Source organism: Botrytis sinoallii (assembly GCF_014898435.1).
Source record: "Botrytis sinoallii strain Bc 23 chromosome Unknown BSIN_002, whole genome shotgun sequence".
In the NCBI taxonomy this organism is placed as follows: Eukaryota; Fungi; Ascomycota; class Leotiomycetes; order Helotiales; family Sclerotiniaceae; genus Botrytis; species Botrytis sinoallii.
The window spans coordinates 1,800,461-1,815,999 of record NW_024066029.1 but is presented as its reverse complement, the minus strand read 5'-3'; the positions used below and the strand labels follow the sequence as shown (position 1 = coordinate 1,815,999).

Sequence of the window (15,539 nt, the reverse complement as noted above, 5' to 3'; positions counted from 1 at the left end):
TTATTCTATTTAGTCTATTTATTCTATTTATTCTTGTTATCTTTTTAGAATTTTAATAATCTAAATCATCTAAATCATCTAAATCATCTAAATCATCTAAATCATCTAAATCATCTAAATCATCTAAATCATCTAAATCATCTAAATCATCTAAATCATCTAAATCATCTAAATCATCTAAATCATCTAAATCATCTAAATCATCTAAATCATCTAAATCATCTAAATCATCTAAATCATCTAAATCATCTAAATCATCTAAATCATCTAAATCATCTAAATCATCTAAATCATCTAAATCATCTAAATCATCTAAATCATCTAAATCATCTAAATCATCTAAATCATCTAAATTAACCCAAAATATCAGATATCCGAAACACCAGATAGCCCGAACACTAGCGAGCTGCCTCGCCCCGAATAATTTTTTGGAGGGGAGGGGTTGTAGATAGGTACTAGGTAGATATTTCTTAGTTGATTTGATGGTTATTTATCTAGATATCTATCTCATATCCTTCTATCCGTTTCGGTTGCTCGGAAATTTTTGTAGGGGGTAGGTAAGGCTGGGTATCTACTGAGTACCTACGAAGTAGTATCTCATACAATAATGTTTAGGTAAGGTTCAGTAAGATGAGGTATGATGAGGGATCTATCTATAAATACTTCCTACCTATCTACCTACCAGGTCTACATGTTTTTTGGGAGGGCATAATTGGGATCTCTGGATTATTATTATTAACCTAGGGTTTAAGGTTAACGTTCGGGTTTGTGGTGGGATATTGAGAGGAGAGATGAGGGACGAGGTAGGTTATTTTGCGTGGTGGTGATCATGAGCCATCATTTTTTTTCTGGATGATTTTCTGGTTTATGTAGGTAGGTAGCTTGGGTTCAAATTCTATGATACATGCGGAATTGTGTTTTTTCTTTGGGGGAAAGGGGAAAGGGGTATGGATTACTTGGGATATGGATATGGATATGGATAGGGGGTTGAGTTTGTCGATTGAGAGGTTTGTGAAGATCCTGATTGATGGAGGTATCGATCTTTCTGCGGGTTTGTTTATTCCTACGAGTTTGAGTTTGAGTTTGATGATTTATGATTTATGATTTATGATTTGAGCTACATACATATTCTATACTCCATATTCCATATTTCTTTACATACGACAAGCGTCGGAGATCTTCACATGCATACCTACCCATTACCTCCGTGTGGAAGGGCTGAGAATCCGAGATGAAGATTATCCCAGTTCATGCGTGCATGTATATCAGCAGTGAGGATGAAGATGAGGTCAGCAAATACCCTTATGGTGATCGAAGTCTTTGGGGATCCTTACATATATATCCGCGTTGTGTTGCGTTCCTTGCTTTGTGTGTTTTTTTGTTCTTGAGGATTTCATGTATAGGGATTGATTGTCTTGGATTGGAAATTGGAAATTGGAATGGAATGGAATGGATTCGATTTGGGTTTTTTTCTATTTTGGTTCGGGAAGGGGTTGAGTGTGTGGATATCGGTATGGATATATTTTTATATATATGCATATAAATTTGACTAGGGTTTGGACGATACGAGAGGTTTGAATAAGTTATATCGATGGCAGATGGTGGTTACGAGATCATCTAGAACATTTAATATTTTTCTCGTGTTTCTGTATTTCTTAATCTTCTGGAACTCTCCTGTTTGTTTTATTTGCGAGTTTTTGTATCTTTCCCATCTTGCCTTTTGCTGTTGTGTCGAATTCGAATCTCGTGAAGGATTTTACGACGTCTTTCTGTTAGAAAACAGTTGTGTTTGTACTTGGGCTGTGATTGAATCGTGCTGCGCATACAGTTGGAAAATACGAAGATCGATAACAGACTCGATACGAGGACAGGGCAGAGAAAGAAAAAGGAAAAGGACAGATTGAGATATATCTATCTCCCTTGAGGATTACTGTCAATATCTTCAGCGTCATCCCTACAAAGAACAACTAAATCACCATTCACCTATTCACCCTCCGAATTCTTACCTCAATCCGTTCATCTCTCCATCCGCATTATCAATCACCACAACACCACACAATGCACATAACAACCACCTCCCTCCTCACCCTCCTCTTTTCCCTCTCCATCCCCCTTTCCATCTCCGCGATTCCCACTCCCGCTCCCGCTCCCGCTTCAAAAACCACAAAGAAAGATCTGAGTTATCTCGCGGAATTATTCGCTTCCGATAGCTTGGCTAGAAGTTTCAAATTGCGAGCCGATAGTAAGATTCCTTCTTTCCGCTTTCCCCACGAGAACGATTGCTAAAAATCTCCCCTCAAGGTCAATTTCCTCTCGCAGACCCTTCTGCGAATAAAAAAGTCTGCGGACGCGCATACGCGCGCAAAGACGCGGATGCGGCGTTATTTGGGAAGCAGTGCTGTTGTATGTTTTTGCATACGAAGGATGGGGTGGGAGGGAAGAGGGACGTAGAGAGGATTAATGGGGGTGGGTTGGTGGGGGGATTGTTGGAGCATAGGGAGGGGGGATTGAGGATGCGGTTGGGGCTTGGGGGAGGAGAGACGAGGTTTTGGGGGGAGGGAGGGGGGGCCGAGGATGCGATGATTACTTGTGGGTTGGATGAGGGGACGGGAGTTTGTGAGGAGGGGTAGGGGGAGAGGGAGTTTATGGGGTGGTGATAGTGATGGTGATGGTTGGAGAATGTATCATGGGGGTTGCTTTGTTTTTTGTTACATTTAGCGGGCGTTGAGAGATGTAGAAATCTAAAGGCGTACGGGAATTTCTTGGTGAATGGGATAAAGTGTATACTAGCAGATACTAAGCACCTAACTAGGTAGATATATATAGGTAGTTATCCATACGAGATGCGGAACTCACATATATATAGGTACATAGGATCTGCAATTCGAAAATTGAAAAGATGAAAATGACTCTGTTGTTCAAGACTTAGGTACCTATACAAGTACCAGTAAACATAGAAGTATATTGATATACTACACAAAACACCATTTCATCCATCACACAAATCAACTCGAGCAGGTATATTCATTCAACATGTATTACCACAGCCAATATCTAAGGTCGAAGGTACCTATCTTGAGGTAAGTGGTCACTGGGTACTGCCTCAAGTAGTACAGAATAGTAAGTTCGCAAGATCACCATCCACCCTCCACCCAAAATATCAAAATTTCCAGCGACACGACCGGAAATAAGCTCTCCAAAAGTGCTCTTATTCCCAGTCGATGTCTTTTTCCAAAATGTTGTCTCGTTTTGGAAGGGTGTCGATGGATTGCACAGTGCAAATTTTCAGACGTGCAAAAAAACTTTTTGTCGGGCGAGGATGTCACGTGGACTCTTCACCGACTTGGCAGAATGGGGGTTTGATGAGAGGGAGTGAGTTAGGTTTGGTGTAGGAAATTGGTAGGTATGGATATATAAGTGTAGATCTCACAGTTATTTATATTAGAGATTGAGTTGGAACTTGGAGGTAGTGAAAGGAATCGATGAGGTTGGGTTGATAGCTTTTTATTATTATTGTAGAGTTATTTATTAATTTTGTATTTTGCATGTATGTATTTAAATACCTCCTTCTGAACAATCAATTCTAACAAGAGTCTAATCCTCTACCAGCAAACGAATAGAATTCATTGTACATAAGTACACCAACATAAAAAAGTATTACCAAGTATCAAAGTCTCACGGAAGACCGATTCTCACATCTAGATTGAAGACTGTGAAACAATTATTTGTCAATTCGCAAATGAAACATTATGGAATATCTACCTACCTACCTAGTACCTACCTACCTACATACATACTATTGCACTCGTCAACATCAACATTGATACGCGATTTCTCCCAATCGTTCATCTATTTCTTGAATGACCTCTTGCGGTGAGCTATCGGTAGACGGTGATGTGAAGTGAAGATCTCTGGAGGTGAAGTAGCTCGAGTTAACTGATACACTGATGAATAAGGAGTTGCGAGTAGTCTGTGCGGAATAATCATAGGGAGTTTTACATCTCAGCCCCATTTCTCAATATTATATTATATACCAATTTATCCGCCTGGTCACCATCCACTACTAGAAGATAACTTCTAATCCAAGCCTGTTTGGCGCAGTGGTAACGCGTAGCACTTGTAATGCTAAGATCATTGGTTCGATTCCAGTAATAGGCAATTCTTTTGGGGTTTTCATGGTTGTTCAATTTTTGCATTGAGTGTTTGTTTGGTTTATGGTTGTTTGTGGTTGCAAGAATGATTTGGCTCGTTTGTTGTACCGTACTTTTGTTCATTCCATCGGTGGAACTGTCATCCAGGGGCTGTGGAGATGTGTGGGTTGTGGATGTGGACCATGAATATTGGTATGCATGCAACCTCTTCTACCCTCACGATTGTGGATTCATATGCATCGTACCTTGGTATTGATGTAGATCTACATTTTGTTTGGGAGAAGTCTGGTATGATATCCAGAGAAAATGATTTTAGTTTGAATGTCAATCATTGAGTAGGTACCATCTAGCTTTGAATGCCATCGTTTCTAGATCATCGCGTTTGAGTGCGCAAACTTGTCATTAGACGAGGTAGTGTCTGCTCGATCGGAGTGGATTTAGTAAAGTTAACACGCAATGAAGCTGTCTATGTCATGTGACTATAGTCGATAAATGTACACCACAATGGTTGCTAGAAGGAATCGAAAGGGACAACTACAGGATCCTATTGAATAGTGAAAAAGTAAGATATCCTGATATTGAACAGATCTCAAGATACATGTAGAATTGACATTTCCTGTTCGATGATGTCGAGTACTGGCTTTGATTGATCTATGAGCTCAGCATGAAAGCATCATCTCGATTTCAATATCTCATTTCAGCACTATCAAAACAACAAAAGACAAGTCAGAAATAAATAATCCATTCGGTACCTACTGCTAATAGCAGATACTCTCGTCTAGTTCTAAAGCTAATGGGCACATTAAAAATACTCATAAGATATAATACGTACGACATAATAATCATGCCTTCCTCTTCTAAAACTTCAACCACACAAACAATAAGTGTTTCCACAAGAAAGGTATCTGATCTTCTAAACATCGCTCTTTTCATGCATTCGTTGCATTCAATAAAAATCCCAGAAAATAGACCACCCAAACGACAATTCTAACCCGCATTTGCAAACCGCTCATCTAAGCATCTGCCTTCTTCTTCGAGAACCAGCCCTTTTTCGTCTCCTCTTTATTATCTTCTCCCTGACTAGCACCCTTAGGCACTCTGACCAACCAATACATACCAATAGCGCCCGCGATATTGAATAAAATAAACACCCACAACAAACCCCAATTTCTCCACACATCACTGTAATGACTGTTTACTGCCGCCAAAAACACATTCGTGTCTTTGATACTGCAGAACTCACAGTCCGTCATTGCTTCAGGATTATTCAGATATCCACCCGCGACGCTCATATATGGACCAAGGTAGTCTCCACACGTTTGAGAAGAGGGAGGATTGAAATGAAGATATTCGATAGCATCGCAAACAACATTTGTGTTAGCGAGACCCGTGGACATCATTCCCGAAACGAGATAGGTGAAGGGTGAGACGCGATACATGAAGATCCAGAATCCAGGGAGAGCAGTAGGAGAAGCGAGGACACCGCAGAAAATAAGACAGAGAGAGAACATGAGATTGGCTATGTTTCCAGCGTTTTCGGCAGTATCCACGCCGGCAATAATGAAATCCGCAAAGGTAGACGTGAACATTAGGAATGCCCAGATGAAAGCGAACATGAGACCGCTGCGTTCATTGATAGCATCGGTCATTTCAGCGTTGCGGTAGAGACCAATGGGGTAGTACCATGTGACGAAAATGATGACAGCCATAAGTGTATTCCATGGAAGTTCAACAATGATGTTAGAGAGGATGAAGACTTTCCAAGAGTACGTTTTGGAGGGGCGTTCGCGGACTTCGTAAAGGGAACGTTGGGTGACGAAGTGGGGTAGGATTTGTTGAACAAGGTTACCGAAGATAGTGAGGAGCATGAAGATGGCGAAAAGTTGGTTTTGCATTCCTTGAAGAGATGTTTTGGTATCATAGAAAGAAAATCCAAGGAAGAGACCCTATTAATTATTAATCGCGTGATTTCATGTGGGGTCAGATGAGGAGGTGACTTACAACACATAGACAGAGCGCAGTTTTGGAATAAAGATAGGGAGGGGTACGCCAATATTGTTGAAATACTCGAACAAGTACTACCTGCATTTGGGTTCCGAACCCTGCAGCAAAAGAATTGAATGAGGTAGGATCATGTTCGACTTGCTTTTGAGATAGTGTAGTCTTCAACTCTGCGAGGTGCGACTTGACTTGTTGACGTTCTGGAGAATTTTTCCAGGTTTCAGGCCAGTCAATCGTATTGCTGGCTCCTGGAGAGGCACCAATGACTATATTGAATGTTAGTGAAGGCCACAAAACGCCATGCGAAGATTAATCTTACCGTCAAGCATCCATTCTGCAGGGTTGGCTAGATCTCCACAAGGAGGAGCACCATTGCGCTCAAAATAATTAGTCAGGACCTTTGAATGCTCTCCAATTTCGCCGAAGTATACAGTCCTTCCACCTCTAGCCAAGAACAATAGACGATCGAATTCTTGGAAAAGAATGGCGGAAGGTTGATGAATTGTGCAGAGAATAGCTTGACCGTTGTCTGCAAGCTTACGTAGCAATGCACAGATAGACCAGGCTGTTTGAGAGTCTAAACCAGAAGTAGGTTCATCAAGGAATAGAAGAAGGGCCGGTTTTGCTGCAAGTTCCACACCAATTGTAAGGCGTTTACGTTGTTCGACATTAAGACCTAGATGAATTGTGAGACTAAATACCAAAAAGCAAGTGCAAATGAAGACGAGTACGTACCTTCACCTGGAACCCCAACAATAGCATCGGCGTATTCTTCCATCTCCAAAACCTTGATAACTTCATCAACGTAGGCAATCTTTTCGGCGTGTGGAGTGGCTTTAGGCTGACGAAGAACGGCACTGAAAGCTAGTGCTTCTCTAACAGTAGATGTAGCCAAGTGGAGATCCTGTTGTTGAACGTAACCTGTCTTTCTTTGGAAACCAATATCTCTTTGTCGTCCATCTACGAGCATCTGTCCGGTGACAACTCCCATAGTTACACGCGAGGCAAGGACGTCGAGAAGGGTGGTCTTTCCCGCACCAGAGACACCCTAAGAGGATTTGATTAGATAGATCACGCGAGGATTGAACGTTGGAAGAGCTTACCATAAGAGCAGTCAGTGTTCCAGGTTTGACCCATCCGTCAACCCCATCTAGTAGTTTTCTAGGCTCACCCTTGATCTTTATGTCATAATGAACATCGTCCCAATGGAATATGGCAGTTTGCTTCTGAATACTAGGTGGTGCATCTGGAACCGTCTTTGTTCTGGTGACAGTCGCAGCAGTCATTCGATCATCCATCTTTGCTTCCTCATCAGATGTCTTCGAAACGTAAGGTATGCGACCACGACGGAATAGAAGGACTTCTCCTTTGGACTTTTTTGCAGATATAAATTCACTGGCACTTAAGTAGACGAAGAGGCCCAAGAACATGAATGCAATCATGACACCGAGGTTCCTACAAAAAATGTTAGCTAGTCTCGAAAACGAGTCTAAAATTCAGTACTCACCTCCAGAGGTGGGTATGGGAGTAACCATAATTGACTTCGAGGTATCTATCACCATCAACGTAATTTGCGCCAGCTGCGGCACCAGTAGTAGAACAAATTCTCTCATCCGCGCCAACGTTTGTGTAGTTGCCACCGGAAGGTACAAACACCGAGCAAGGAATCTTTCGGCCATGGAATTCATTGATCATCAAAGCCTCAAATCCATAACTAACCGGGTCGAGATAATTGATCCACCTAAACCATGGATGCATATCTCGAATTGGGACCGCAAATCCAGTATAAGTGACGATGGCAAGGATGAAGATGGCAGCTGGTGCCATTGCCTATTCTTGTTAGTACCTTGAAAGGTGTCACATGTATGGGAAATAATACGAACCTCTGACAAACTTCGCGATAGTGAAGCAATAGACCGGAAGTACATAGACATTGTCAAAGTACACAAAAAGGTGAAGAGAAAGAATACAAAGAAATACCCTGGTTCTCTTCGCAGATTTGTCATGAAGTAAAGAGCGAGATCGAAGAAGATAGTCGAGAATAATTTATTCGGTATATCGCACAACATGGACCCACAAGCTTCTGCTACTGGATGATAGAAAGCGTATTTGGTATGCTTCTCAACGATTGGTCTTTGCGCGTAAAGAGTAAGAATCTCCAGTGCGCTCTGGAATGCTGCCATCAAGATGGAAAAGAACAGGAGTGCACCTCTGCTATACAGACTGTTGGTATCGTCCGGAAGATTGTAAAAAACACTACCAATAATTAAAGCCATCGCACTTTGACCTAAAGTATAAGGTTAGTGAATGGGTCAGTACATATCTATGAGCTAAAACATACCTATGAGACCTGTCAAGAGAAGAGACATGTCACCCCGAAGTCTCTGAAATCCACGCTCCACGCACAACCTGATTTGCATAGGAAGTGAAATAGTATATGGACTCTTAATACGCTGACCCTTAGCCTGAACTGCCTTCCTCGAATTCTTAAAGTCGTCAAGGGCTTGTCCGCCAATGGGGAACTCCGCATCAAACTGATCGATCTCCCGGAGCAGTTGTGCTCTATCCTTGCTCTTTTGCCAAACTGCGGCGAATTCATCTGGGGTGTATGGAGTCTTGCCTTCGAATCCAGGTCGAACGATTCTCTCTGCTGGCGATGTAATGGAAGTCAAAAAGTCTGCGGTTGTCTGTCGAGCTGGGCAATCGAAACCTAAATTGATGAAGAATGTCTTCGCCGCGTGAATATCACCAAAGTATATTTGCCTTCCTTCGTATAGTACAGCCACCTTATCGAAAAGATCATAAATTGACTGAGAGGCCTGGTAAATGGCTACAACCGCTGTGGAGCCAGTCAATTCGGTGGAGTTTCTAAGAGTCTTGACGAATTCCAATGCAGTCGCAGAATCTAAACCTCTTGTACTATTATCCCAGCATTGAAGAGGACTTCCACCCACAGCAGCTTCCGCAATACTGACACGTTTTCTCTCACCACCACTGACTCCACGAATGAAATCGTTACCAACTTTTGTATTGAAAGTATGCGAGAGCCCAAAAGTGGCCATGGTGACATCTCGAAGATGGTCTGCATATTGTTCCCGTGTAACACCAGGTATGCGATTGCGAGGAGCTTTGGCCTTAGCTGCAAAGCCTAATGTCTGTGACACAGTCAATTGAGGAAAATGTACATCAACTTCGGCTTGGTATATGCATTCCCCCCTGAAATCGTTGTGCATAGTCTCCATTGGTATTCCCTGGTAGTTGATGTATGTGTTACTATCAACGAAGAATCCAGCAGTCTCTCCAGAGATCGTCTTGAGTAAAGTTGAACATCCAGAACCAGGTCGACCAAGAACGACAAGCATTTCTCCACCTCTGATAAGTCCGTCAAAGTCTCTCAGAATCTGAATTTTGGTGGGTTTGCTGAGCCCAAGAACCCTTTTGCCCATACCGATAATTTCCAATGGGTAGTTACCAAAAGTCTTTTGGTAATCGGTTGGTTCACCAAATCCATGAGCATTTAAGTTCTTATAGGCGATTCCTGCTGTCCTGTTGGGATATCTTTCTGGGTCTCGAGATTGAAGGTGGACAAGATGTTTTGTCCATGCTCTAGAACTGAACTTTCCCGACGATGGATCGAGTCTAGGGTCATCTGATCCAAGAAACGGGTTGATATTCGGATCGTGATTCCCTTCCATAGACTTTTGCGTGATTTGCCTTGCAAGTGTTCGAATGGTAGCATCTTCCCTTTCTCTCGTGGAGTCTAAAGTCGAGGATTCCGAATCACTGTCTTTCCGTTTATGACCGATGTTTTGATATGTCTTTTCTTGAATGACCTCATCCGCTTTCTCAGCAACGGCCTCGCTTTGAGGTAGAACCCCAAAAGGTGCCGAAGTGGCCATACTGTATTCCTGCTTCGATCAACACTAAGTCCGGATAAAATTAAGAAATTAAGAGGAAATTATTAAATGATTCTGGGTGCAAAGGGTGTGAAGAAGAAATTCTTTCACTGTAAAATAACAAACTGCTCAAAAAAGTATGACAGGAGTGAGATAGGAGTTCTTTAAGCTTGTGGTGGCAAGTAGAAAGCTCGGGTATCTAAATTCCACTGTACATCCGCCGTCTGGGCGGAGAGGAGTAAGCTTCTTCCGAGTACAGCCAATGACAATGATATGTAGAATGAAAGACTAGTTCCGTATATTAAGGAATGAAATTATGGAGAACCGAAGAAAGTCTCAGGATTCTCAGGAGGTTCTAGGAGGCTTTCGAAGTTCCTAAATTCTGCATGGTTAATCTTTTGGAAAAGCAAACTCGTTTCGAGCTCGTATATACGAAAGAGGCTTCAAGTTTTGTGTGTGTTGATTGGTTGAGAGCTTGGCTGAGAGATTGGCGGATAGCTAGGCAGATGGATAGTCTCGTAAGTAAATCAAGATGAGAGGGGTGGGGTTAAATGCTCACCATATAAACTGGATGACGGCTAGAAAAGTTCCCGTGTTCCGAATGATAGAATTTGATTCGCTTGCTATTCTCACACCCATTTGTGGCATTGACAGGAAAACCCAGAAATTTACTCTTTAGCTTCTTTTCAACATCCCAACATCCACTTTATTATATGGGCATGCTTCATATTCGAATTTGATTAATTGAACCTGGTCCAGTCACATTCAGCCTTATCGACACTTATCTCATCAATCACAACTAAGAGTGCCAAGGCCAAAACCCGAATACGCTGCTGAGACTTATGTACATACCTACCTAACCCTCATTCCTTATGGGTACGGGGTTTAGCGGCGGCTGCGAACATCCGAGATAGAAACTTTCTGACTACAAGCTCACACTCCACACTCGACTAATAATATGATGGATGCCAATGCACTGGCAATACTCCCTAATGAATAGAGTATTAAATGATCCATTTCCTGTTTCAACGAGCGAAGAATTCTTGTTGTCTAGAGCTAGACGCCACCCATTCCAGACACATTAAGGTTGCGAATTTACGATCGTACCCGTGAACAAACTTTGAGGTAAGCAATCATTTATGGTATGGAGAAGTAAACAAATCGGGCAAAGATCCGTACATGAAAATATAATATCTCCCCCCATATTTAATACAATTGAAGAACGGATGAGTCGTTCGGTATAGTACATTATCCCCATTTTAAAGGGATACAACAGGCTTTGCCTGACGGCTAGATCTGCGTCGCGGTTGAATCATTTCAATATCTTCCGTGACTTTTGATTCGGTAGATTTTGACATCTTTCCCTTAGTCAGCTTCTTTGCTTTTGTGGAAATGAGCCCCGCATCTTTATTTAGAATCACCTCTTTCCCCCGAATTGGTTTTTGAGATCTGGCTTTCACCTTCTTGCGCTCCATGATATATTCATCGGTTTCTTCTGATTTTGTGGATGCTACGGCAACCTTCCTCTTCCTCGAGCTTTGCTTGTTCACTGGAACATCCTTGACATCCTCACTTTCACTCGACGTACTTCTCTTCTTCATATCACCAGCAACGGCACCTGTTTTCTTCTGTACACTTGGCACCACACAAGAAGTTCTTCCCCCAACGGTAAGAAAGGTGATTTTCTCCCCATTTGGTAATGCTGTTGGGCCATCTTTCTTCCCCTTCCCCCATCGATGCTTGAACATCCAGTCATCGGGAAATTTTGACGAATCTGCCAACAAGTCTACTGCTGTTTGACAAATGGACAACATCGAAGTGTGCAATCGCTTGATCTCTTCGGAGCTAAACGTATTACTATATTGTTCAGGATGAAGTCGTGCATTGTATAGTATTTCATCGCTTCGAGTGATGTTAGCATGATTGGACATCGAGGGTGAATTTGGTAACCGGGAGTGAAATAATAATGGCAGGCTGGATAGTTCGGAGTCGAACAATTAGATTGGGGTAAATGTGAGATTCACTGACCCGACCCAATTTCCAATTCCACTGATATTCGCCTGGTCAAGTAATAATGCCTTTATTGGCACCTGCTTCTTGTTCAATTTTTGTTCGAGCCACTCAACTGTCAAGATGTCTTTATCAATGACAGGATCTGGACCGTTCTCTTTAAGTGGAGACGTGTCTCGAATGGCTTCAGCGACACAATTTACCAGTCGAATCCTTGAAAATCTACGTGAATCTGTGAATGCAGCCTCAACCTTTGGTTCTCCGGCTGTTTGGAGTGAAAATTTCGAGAACTTTGGCGGCCAGGCTTCCTTTTCATCCTCATTTTTCGATCTATAATAGTAAGAGCCTTGCCCTCGAATATGAAACCATCCTGAATTGTTCAGCACTTGTCAAGAGATAACTTTGGCTATTTCCATACCCGTCATGCCAAAGTGGAACACTGGATGTGGTGGCGAGGACATGATCATCCTGTCACAACAATTTAGCATTTATTCTCGAAGCAGCAAGAATGGCCCAACCAGAAGTATTTTCCTTGCTGTCCAGCACTCTCAACCTTCTTACCAGTCAATGCCTTCTGGAATTCGGCAGCACTTGTTCCGACCTTTCCAAAGACATTGGCATCATCTTGAGCGTTGACGACCGCCAATGTTTTGCCGACAAGACATTTTCGAATATAGTGCACAGCTCGCGCAACTGTAAGGTCAAGTCAGCATTTCATAGTAGCTGGTGATGGAGATGAGCTGGTGGGTTTACCCTCCGCGATTTCGGGCATCTCGGAATGTGCTTTAATTGTACTAAAAGGAGTAACCTTAGAGGGGGTAGAAGAAAAGATGAAGTCGGATGTAATTCAAACTTTCGGCATGACAAGAAAAACGTGAAAATAGGTAGGTAGTTATCAGTAAATAATAGTTCGCCAGCTAGGTAGGTAGGTATCTTGATAATAATTCTAGTCTTAATTAAGGTTCACAAAACGTGACTCGCCTTCCACTAGCCATGAGCCATGCTCCATGAAGTTTGCATGAGTGCCTTAAAACTAGACTTCGGCTTGTTAAATCATCGGGCCAAGGATTCCCCATACTACCGAGGCATTAAGATAGCCATATCCCTTTCACAAGCCATCTATCTCATCATCTCATGCCTTCAAACGCCCTTTTTGTTTCCAACCTTATAATCTAACATCTCTGTTCATAGTTTCTCAATACGTTCCTTCGATTTCCTAATCCCACAACTCACATTATCAAGATGGTTGCCGACACTCTAGTTTACCACCCATCCGTTGCACATTACCTCAAATTTGTCGCAACAACCGTTGGTCGCGATAAGCTCCTTCGAACCCTTCAATACTTTTCCAGATTTTACGCCTGGTATCTCCTTCGCACCAATGGAACTCCTAGTGAAATTGCACCTTACGAGGCCATCAAAAAACAGTTCGGACTCGCGCGCAAATTAATGCGCTTTGGCAAGAATGTCGAACATTTGAAAGCAGCCGCCATCGCTGCGGATTCTAAAAGTCTTGATCCGGTAATCAAGTACTGCGCTGTTGGAAGGCAATTAGGATATGCAGGTTATTTAACTTTTGATGCGTTCACAGTGTTGGATGCTGCAGGTATTAGGAAGAGCCCTTCGACGAAGAGGATACAGAAGGAGGCCTATAGGTTCTGGTTGATGGGACTGTTGTTTAGCACGGCGTCGGGAATGTACTCTTTGTATAACCTACGACAACAATCTGCAAAAATTGATAAGAAAGATGGAGAAAGTGTTGTGACGAGTAAGAGGATCGAAAAGTAGGTTGAGCCTCGCAGATATCCGTCTCAGACTTGTTGCTAATCTCTCGGTATAGGGAACGTGCTGCGATCAATATGCAACTCTTATCAGATCTCTGCGATCTCACAGTTCCAAGTTCGGCAATCGGCTTGGCTAACTTCGATGATGGTATTGTTGGATTGGCAGGCACTTTGAGCAGTTTGATCGGTGTTTATGGTCAATGGAAGAAGACTGCCTGAATAATTTGCCAATCAGGTGTTTTAAAATCTGGAGAGCATATGAACAATCGCAAGACTTGACAAGCAGCTCCCTTCCGGACTATCAGATTGGTCACGGATGATAAGATTGTATGTACGAGATTGGATCATTGTCATTGCAACCTTGTAGGTTTAAGTAGTCTGGAATTTATCTCATGGAATAAAAGATCACGATGAGGGACCAGAGTTCACCGGAGTTCATAACCGAGACTTGTATAAGATGGTTAGAAAGCCCTTACCCGATTGCTCCTAACACATTTTCTTTCGGAATCTCCATTACAAAGCTGCTCGATTACGTTTTGTTTAATTACGGACGCTCCGTCCAAATATTTTGTTGACAGAAACTGAATGTTGAACGGCGGTATCTCTCTAGGCAGTATGCTTCCTACTAGCCTTTATTCTATAAGCTTTTAATATAGCAATATCTTTTTTAAGAAAACCTTCATCTTGTCGGACTTCCCGTCTCCCCGTGAAACCAATCAAACCACACCTAACGGACGAGTGGCTGGCTGCGTTTCCAATCGACTTCGGCAGCTATGATGTTATTCATCCGCCGTGTGCTTAGAACATTTTCGGTCAACAGATGCTATCCAAAGGCTGTTGGACCGACCGATTTTATTTAGTGTTGTATATATCTCACGGTATTTGGGTCGCCGAGGTATTCTCTCACCCCGGCATAACTCGAAAGGCACATGCTAATACGGGCAGTAAACATAATTCTTGGCACCTTGAAACGCTCCTATTGGCTACAACAGTGTAGCAACAACTTATACCCCGGATCAATCACAATGTGACTGAAATTGCTTTCTCTTGGACAATACACCGAGCCTCCTCTGTTCGTTTCTATCTCAGTATCCCTTGAAAGCAACCTTTCCGACCTCAAATAATGTCTAAATTCGACATCATCCTTGAAGATTTGAGCCATCTGGACATTCAATACCAGAAAGTTCACTGAGTACTCAGTTTACGACACAGCGGAAAGTCTAGCTCAAGGCAAAGCATCGTGAATATCGATGAAAGTTGTCCCTTGAGAGCGTGCAACCAAAGTTAGCAAGTCAACATTCTCCAACATCAAGACCGGGCCTATGCCGTATCGCCTTCTCATGTCGGCCCGACACTCATTTGAAGACGCCTCATTCCTACATACCGAGTACGATAGCCACTCTAGAGCGAATCTTTCCATGGGTAAAGCTTATTTGATACCTATCCGTACATCGACGGTGAAAGGAGTGCAAGGCACTTGAGTGTGAAACTGCTAGCGTTGTTGGTACTATATTTCGGAAATTCTTCAATATTGCAGCCCGACAACCTCTCGAGATATGCCGAATTCCGCTTCTTGTGGGGTATTATAGCCGGGGACTTAGATTCCAGACCCACAGAGTAACATTAACCGTGCATGATACCAGAAATCAACAACCAACGACCAACCAACAAGCAAAGTACACGGGTCTGTACCACTA

The 15,539-nt window shown here is 42.6% G+C and overlaps 4 protein-coding genes across 4 annotated transcripts; 2 read left to right on the top strand and 2 right to left on the bottom strand.

Moving 5' to 3' along the window:
- Window positions 1–2,058: 2,058 nt before the first annotated feature.
- Window positions 2,059–2,630, top strand: EAF02_001596 (uncharacterized protein; the record flags this gene model as incomplete). The annotated part of the gene is made up of 2 exons (XM_038897644.1): window positions 2,059–2,242; window positions 2,302–2,630. 2 exons carry the CDS (start codon window positions 2,059–2,061, stop codon window positions 2,628–2,630), a joined length of 513 nt encoding a protein of 170 aa, XP_038762619.1.
- Window positions 2,631–4,880: 2,250 nt separating this feature from the next.
- EAF02_001595 (uncharacterized protein) lies at window positions 4,881–10,365 on the bottom strand. Its single transcript, XM_038897643.1, has 8 exons — window positions 8,494–10,365; window positions 8,036–8,439; window positions 7,660–7,982; window positions 7,256–7,607; window positions 6,888–7,200; window positions 6,472–6,828; window positions 6,153–6,418; window positions 4,881–6,097 (listed from the first exon to the last, which is right to left on the bottom strand). Exons 1-8 carry the CDS (start codon window positions 10,049–10,051, stop codon window positions 5,165–5,167), a joined length of 4,506 nt encoding a protein of 1,501 aa, XP_038762618.1. The 5' UTR covers window positions 10,052–10,365; the 3' UTR covers window positions 4,881–5,164.
- A 942-nt stretch (window positions 10,366–11,307) lies between these two features.
- EAF02_001594 (uncharacterized protein) lies at window positions 11,308–12,830 on the bottom strand (the record flags this gene model as incomplete). Its single annotated transcript, XM_038897642.1, has 5 exons — window positions 11,308–11,950; window positions 12,077–12,428; window positions 12,477–12,526; window positions 12,577–12,751; window positions 12,812–12,830. 5 exons carry the CDS (start codon window positions 12,828–12,830, stop codon window positions 11,308–11,310), a joined length of 1,239 nt encoding a protein of 412 aa, XP_038762617.1.
- Window positions 12,831–13,300: 470 nt separating this feature from the next.
- EAF02_001593 (uncharacterized protein) lies at window positions 13,301–14,061 on the top strand (the record flags this gene model as incomplete). Its single annotated transcript, XM_038897641.1, has 2 exons — window positions 13,301–13,842; window positions 13,899–14,061. The coding sequence occupies 2 exons, from the start codon at window positions 13,301–13,303 to the stop codon at window positions 14,059–14,061; spliced, it is 705 nt and encodes a 234-aa protein (XP_038762616.1).
- Between the last annotated feature and the right edge of the window lie 1,478 nt (window positions 14,062–15,539).